Here is a 6,554-nt window from a genome sequence, read left to right as displayed (position 1 = left end):
GCAAAGAAGGTGCTTTTCTGTTGGTTTCCATTAAGTGGCGTCTAAGCCTCTTGGATTCCTGCTTTATGCTTTACTTTAAAAATGCCTTTTTATTTTCTGAGAGATATTTAATCATGCTCACTACTCTCAGTTTCAGTCCCTGTCAGTGTTAGCAACAGTTTTGATAGTGTTTGCTCAGATTCTCCTGGGGCTCTGTGGTGTTCCTTCTCAGAGGCTATGGAGGGAGGGGCCCTCTGGGTTGGGGGTTGGGGGCTGCAGCTCAGCCTCAGTTTTGCAACATGGCTGGTAAAAATTAACTGTTGTTTCTCTGCTGGCTGCTTCTCTGCTTTCTGCCTTGATGACTGGACCCTGCCACCAGCTGGCCACAGGGAGCTCACAACTTTCCCAGGCAAGGCTGTCCAGGGAACTCGCTGCTCCTTCTCCTCTTCCTCTCCTTCTGCAGGGAGCTCCGGCGGCTGTGGGAGGCAGCTTCTTTATTTTTCCCAGTCCACCACCCAACACCTGGCGTTCTGACCGGTGGTAGCTCTTATGCGCAGATCCCACGCACCGATGTGCTGGTGTGCAGTTTGGGTGTTTTTTGTTGAGTTTTAGTTGTTTAGTTTATTGTTGTTTCAAGGGGAGAGATCTCTCACTCCACCATGTTTCCAAAAATCTTGTACGTATGTCTAGAGTTTTGAGAACATTGACTCAAGGAACTCAGGTATGCTACACATCTTTTTGCCTTTACAGATTCTCTCTTGTTAAGTCGCTGTAGTAATTTAGTGCAGATTGTGTGGCATTATGTTAATTTGTTCATGCAAAGCAAAGATAAAGTAGAAATTGGGGGAAAGGACAGTTTTCTTTCTGTGGAAAAGTTTTACATTTTTTTATTTTTATGTTTATTTTTGTTTGGTGTATTGTTTGCCACTTCCATGTACAGCTAACAAAAAGTGAATTGCACAGCATTAGTTCTTTGAAGTATTTATGTGTAAGAAAATCATACCTTTGGGTTTTCCCAGATGGCAGGGTTGTGGTGAAGACCCCATATACTGAGAACCACCGTTATTCCTGAGAAAGGAAGGAAATAAAAGAGATTGTAGTAAAAAGAGCAAACAGTGGGCTACTGCTATACCAATCTTCAGTAGGACTTTTCTTCTCGAAGGGCAAGAGCTTGCTCCTGGCAGAGTTCTGTGTGCTGTAGCTGATGCTTGCAGTGAAGGACTCATGGGAGGGTGAGGTTTGATGGCACCTTAGTTTACAAAGGAATGATCTATTTAATATATGATTCAATCTTTTCAGAAAATTTTATTTTAATTAGTTTCAAGTATACAGTACATTGGTTAGACATCTATATAGTTCATAAAACGATCCCCCCAATTGCTCCCTCCCTCCCCTGACCCTCCACCTAGCCAACATATTAATGCTAACTGCATTCCTAAGCCATGCTCCCCATCCCCATGACCATCCATCATCTACTAATTTGTACTTCTTTAACCCTTCACCCATTCTCCCAGCCCTGCCAAACGCCCAATCATCTGTCTGACACCAAATTGTCCACTATATTTGAGTCTGTTTTTGATTAGTTTGTTCTTTTTATTCCTTAGATTTCGCATATAATTGAAATCATATAGTGTTTATCTTTCTCTGTCTGACTTTAATACCTTCTGGGTCCATCAAAGCAATATCTTTTCCCATCCCCTTCCTTTTCATATGTAGGGGTCTTGTTTTCTTATCCTTTCAGACACTCTATCTTTTAGTTGGAGCTCTTAATTCTTTTTCATTTGAGGTATTTATTGACAGGAATGTAGTTGTTGTTGTATGATCCTATCTTAAAGAGCTATTGGTATCATGTCAAAATGATAACCCATGCTTATGCTTTCTGCTACCTCTGGAACTTACTTATACAGTAGTCCCCCCTTATCCATGGGAGAGTCTCAGTGGAACCCTGAAACCACAGATAGTACCAAACTGTATATATACACTATGTTTTTTCTTATACATACATCCATATTATAAAGTTTAATTTGCAAGTTAGGCACAGTATGCGATTAACAACAACTAATTGTTCTATTTAATAAAATAGAAAAATTATAACAATATACTGTAATAAAAGTTATATGAGAAGAGAAAAACAATGGCATAGATAGAGGCTCTGTTCATCCCTTTGGTGACCAAATCAAAGTTGTAATGGAAACAAGGAGCAGCAGCGAGGAAAAATCGCCTGGGATCTAAATGAATAAGCCATACAACTAGGGAAAAGTCCAAGAATGCACCCTGCAACGGCAGAAGGTAGGACGGCAAGAAGACGTGGGGCTACGCCGTCTCGAGCAGCTGAGTGAGACGGAGGCTGCGGTAGTGGCAGACGCCTCTTAAAGGGGCCGTGTCCACGAGTAGATTTTTGCAGTGATGGACCTGCTCACTCTGAGCACCAGCGCTGATTCAGCTGCGCGCAGGGGGCACTAGGGACTTACAAGGAGCCATTGTTGGAGTGAGGGCCGAGGCAAGACTCGCTATGTACAGAAGTGCCGGTGGTATCTATTGTTCCTTGTTAAGCCCCTGCTCCCAATGCCCAGACGCCATCAAACTGGAAAACAGAGGTTGCTCCTCCCAGAGGATTCCCTGAAACTGCACCTCTCCCAACTCATGGCCCCACCAAAACCACATCCAGCTATATCCTCAGCGAGTCAGGTGCTCCTTGCTGGGACTCACACTGGAGGAGGCAGCTGGCTTCAGTTTCTGGTGTGGACTTTTGAGGCAACTATAAGCACAGCATCTGTGGATTGCTTGCTGAGTCTTAACAGGAGGTGTAGAGGCTTGGGCTAAGTTTGGCCTGCAGCTGAACCCCTCTTAGGACTGTGCCACTGGACATCTACTTCACAAATCCGCACTAATAAGACCGCGAGACTTAGGAGCTTTGCTTAGTATATAGAAACAGACACGGAAAGGCAGCAAAATGGGAACACAAAGAAGCGGAAACCATATGAGAGAAGAGAACAGAGATCCAGATATAATGGAGTCAAATAATCTAACAGATGCAGAGTTCAAAACACTGGTTATAAAGATGCTCAATGAACTTCTGGGAAGTGTAGATAAATTAAGTGAGAACTTTAACAAAAAGATGAAAAACATAAAAATGGAAGTGGAAATTATAAAAGGGAACCAGTCAGAAATGAAAAACACATTATTTGAGGTGAGAAGTATATTAAATGGAATAAACAAAGGAATAAACAAAGGGAATAAAGAAGAGGATCAAATGCCCTATCCAGAGAACAGGAAAGCCAAGGACACTCAATCAGAATGGCAAGAAAAAAGATGCCAGGACTATAAAAATAGTTTAAGGAGGATATGAGACACTGTCAAAGCTCCAAATATTCATCTGATTGGCATAACTGAAGAAAATCAAGATGTTGAACAGCTATTTGAAGAAATGATGGAAAACTTCTCTAACCTGGTGAAGGAAATAGACATACAACCCCAGGAAACTCAGAGAATTCCAAAAATCAGGGATCCAAAGAGGCCCACACCAAGACACATCATAAATAAAATGCCAAAGTTTAAATACAAAGAAAGTGTATTAAAAGCAGCAAAAGGAAAACAAATAATTCCAAATAAGGGAGCACCCATAAGACTTGCAGCTGATTTCTCAAAAGAAACTATGCAGGACAGAAGGGCTTGGCAAAAAATATTTGACAGGAAGACCCAGGAATAATTTATCCAGCAAGGCTATCATTTAGAGTTGAAGGACGGATAAAGAGCTTCCCAGATGAAAATAAGCTTAAGGAATTTATGGCCACCAAGCCAGTATTGCAGGAAATGTTGGAGGGCCTTCTTTAAGAAGAAAAAACATGTACCAAAAGCAGGAATAAAGAATGGTAACAATTACATTCCTATCAATAAGTACCTTAAATAGAAAAGAATTAAGTGCTCCGACCAAAAAATAGAGTGGCTGAAAGGGTAAGAAAACAAGACCTTTACATGTGAAAAGGAAGGGATGGGAAAAGATAGTGCTTTGATGGACCCAGAAGGTATTGACGTCAGACAGAGAAAGATAAACACTATATGATTTCAATTATATGTGGAATCTAAGGAATAAAAAGAACAAACTAATCAAAAACAGACTCAGAAATGTAGTGGACAATTTGGTGTCAGACAGAGGGTTGGGGCGTTTGGCGGGACTGGGAGAATGGGTGAAGGGTTAAAGAAGTACAAATTAGTAGATGATGGATGGTCATGGGGTTGGGGAGCACGGCTTAGGAATGCAGTTAGCATTAATATGTTGGCTAGGTGGAGGGTCAGGGGAGGGAGGGAGCAATTGGGGGGATCGTTTTATGAACTATATAGATGTCTAACCAATGTATTGTATACTTTAAAAAAATTTTTTTAAAAGGTAAAAAAAAGTTATATGAATGTAGTTTTTCAAAATATCTTATTGTACTGTACTCACACTTCTCATACTGACATGAGATGCTAAAATGCCAAACCTATTCCTGAATCTGTGTAACCATCCCTAACTTGCAGTAAATGCTTTGGTGGCACTCATTTCAGTGGATCTCTTGCTGAAATCTTCATATAAGCTCCACGCTTTCTGGTACAGCACTGGTGCAATTGCTGTCAATTGGAATATATTTTCTGTTCATGTCTTCCACCCACACATTTAATGCCTTTTTTCCATCTTAAGTAAGCGCTTATCACACACTCATAACTTTTGCAGTTTGAAGTGAGACAGCAAAACTAGCACAAATTTCTTTTTCCTTTTTCACAATTTTATGAATAGAAGATTTATTCTTACCACGGATCTTAGCAAACTCAGCAAATGATTTTTTTCTCTTTCTTTATTAAGTTGAGAACTTCCACCTTTTCTCTTTATGAAAGCACTTTACAGCTTCTTGTTGGCATATCCAAATTGCCAGCATGACTACTCTTGTGCTTTGGGGCCATTATTAAGTAAAATAAGGGTTTTGGACCCCAAATGAGTGAAGGCAACTGAAACCACAGGAAGCAAAACTGTGGATAAGTGGGAACTACCGTATATCTATTAGTGGACTATCAAGTATCCACTAAAGACAGGGTACATAAAAACAGAACCATAATTCCATAGTGCAAATCCAATGACAGGTTTCTGTTGGTGCATTTTATATACAGAGAGTGAGAAATTTTGGCAAATAGCAGTTTCGGGATTTAAAAAAAAAAAAGACAAGAGAGAGAATTTTGGAATTTGGTTACCAGAAATAATGCTGGTAAATTAATTCCTATTCTGTCAACAAAGTCACAGTAAGTGACACATTACTGGCGTTTGTTATTAGCAATCCTGCTGGCTTGTTTCCAAGGGCAAGACTTAATAGAATGCTGAAGCAGATAAGTGAAGGGTATCTCACGTGACCCCTGCCTCCCATTTGCCCTGCTCAGAAGCCCCTGTTGTTCTGAAGAGCACTGGGACCTCTGCACGAATTCTGGCTCTGCTCATTGCACACCGGGGTCCCCCAACTGGGTTTTTGGCTAAACCAAAAGTATTTGAAAGTGCTTTGTAAACTGCAAAGCGCTATATAAACGTCTGCTAAGATCATGTTCCAAGGGGGAAAATGAGATAATATATTTGAAGGCTCTATGTAAACTCTTAAGTGCACCCTTATTGAGGCAATATTATTGTGATGATGAAGCTGAAGACTTTCTTTGGGTCTTCTATATAAAGGTAATGGTGCTCATCTCCCATGAAGTCTCATCTGGGTTTCAAACTCAGCCAAACAAGGATTATCTTAGATATAATGTTCCACAATGGAAGAAACCCTGGATTCGGATTCTGGTGACACAGATTGTAGGGATAGTTTTGCTGCAAATGGCTATGTGCCTTTGGAAAAGTCTCTGGAATCCACATCTGATCAAGGCATTACTCACTGAGCTCTTACTTAATAGGTGCCCAATCTTAAGCCAGCTGCTCTAAGAATTGTCTTTTGACTTCTCCAAGAGTTGAGAAGCCCACTTGCCTTTTTACTGGGGTCCCCAGGATCCCATAGTCTCTAGCAACTGCTTAGGAAAAGAATGCAAAAACCTGCAGGCAAGGAGTGTCCATCTGGGAAGGTAATGGGCTTGCTGAGTTCTCTGGAAATGGATAAGGCCGTAGGGATCAATCGGAGAGACTCCTTGATACACATTGTGGTGTATGACATCTCACCCAGCTGGTCCCTGCAAGGACAAAGGAGGGAGGAAAGGGAATTCAGACTTCATGTCCACTTTGTAAATTCCTGGTAAATATCATCTTCTGGTTAAAGCTATTTTCCCAGTTGGTTTATGTAAGAGAATATTAAAATGAGACTCTTGCTGCCTCAGGATCAGCTGAGGTCCCAGAGCAAGAGGAACCAAACAGGTGCCCAAATCCTTATTATAAAGTGCTAAAGTAAAGGATTTGCTAAGGAGATAACTGAAAACCAATCTTGCAACCGTTAGCTCATAATATAAATCAAGAAGATAAGGAATAGCTTATGATTAAAGAGAAGAGGCTTAAGAGTTTTGAGAGGGAAAAAAAATCCTTTCAAGAGAATCATGGGAATGCTGTGGAGAATGGAGAAGGGTGCTCACCC

General features: G+C 40.9%; 1 protein-coding gene across 1 annotated transcript in view; it reads right to left on the bottom strand.

The window, feature by feature from the left end:
• The window catches only part of LOC102895522 (cytochrome P450 4X1), a 42,122-nt gene that overhangs the window by 8,530 nt on the left and 27,038 nt on the right, over window positions 1-6,554 (bottom strand). Inside the window, exons 9-10 of the mRNA XM_006919161.2 lie at window positions 6,026-6,159; window positions 983-1,047 (exon numbers count right to left, since the gene is read on the bottom strand). Of these exons, the coding sequence (XP_006919223.1) occupies window positions 983-1,047; window positions 6,026-6,159 (199 nt within the window). The remainder of the gene's footprint in view (window positions 1-982; window positions 1,048-6,025; window positions 6,160-6,554) is intronic.

The sequence above is a fragment of the Pteropus alecto genome, unplaced genomic scaffold (genome assembly GCF_000325575.1).
Source record: "Pteropus alecto unplaced genomic scaffold, ASM32557v1 scaffold25, whole genome shotgun sequence".
Lineage (NCBI taxonomy): Eukaryota > Metazoa > Chordata > Mammalia > Chiroptera > Pteropodidae > Pteropus > Pteropus alecto.
Note: the sequence above shows the minus strand (reverse complement) of the source record. Positions and strands in the feature narration are given on the sequence as shown.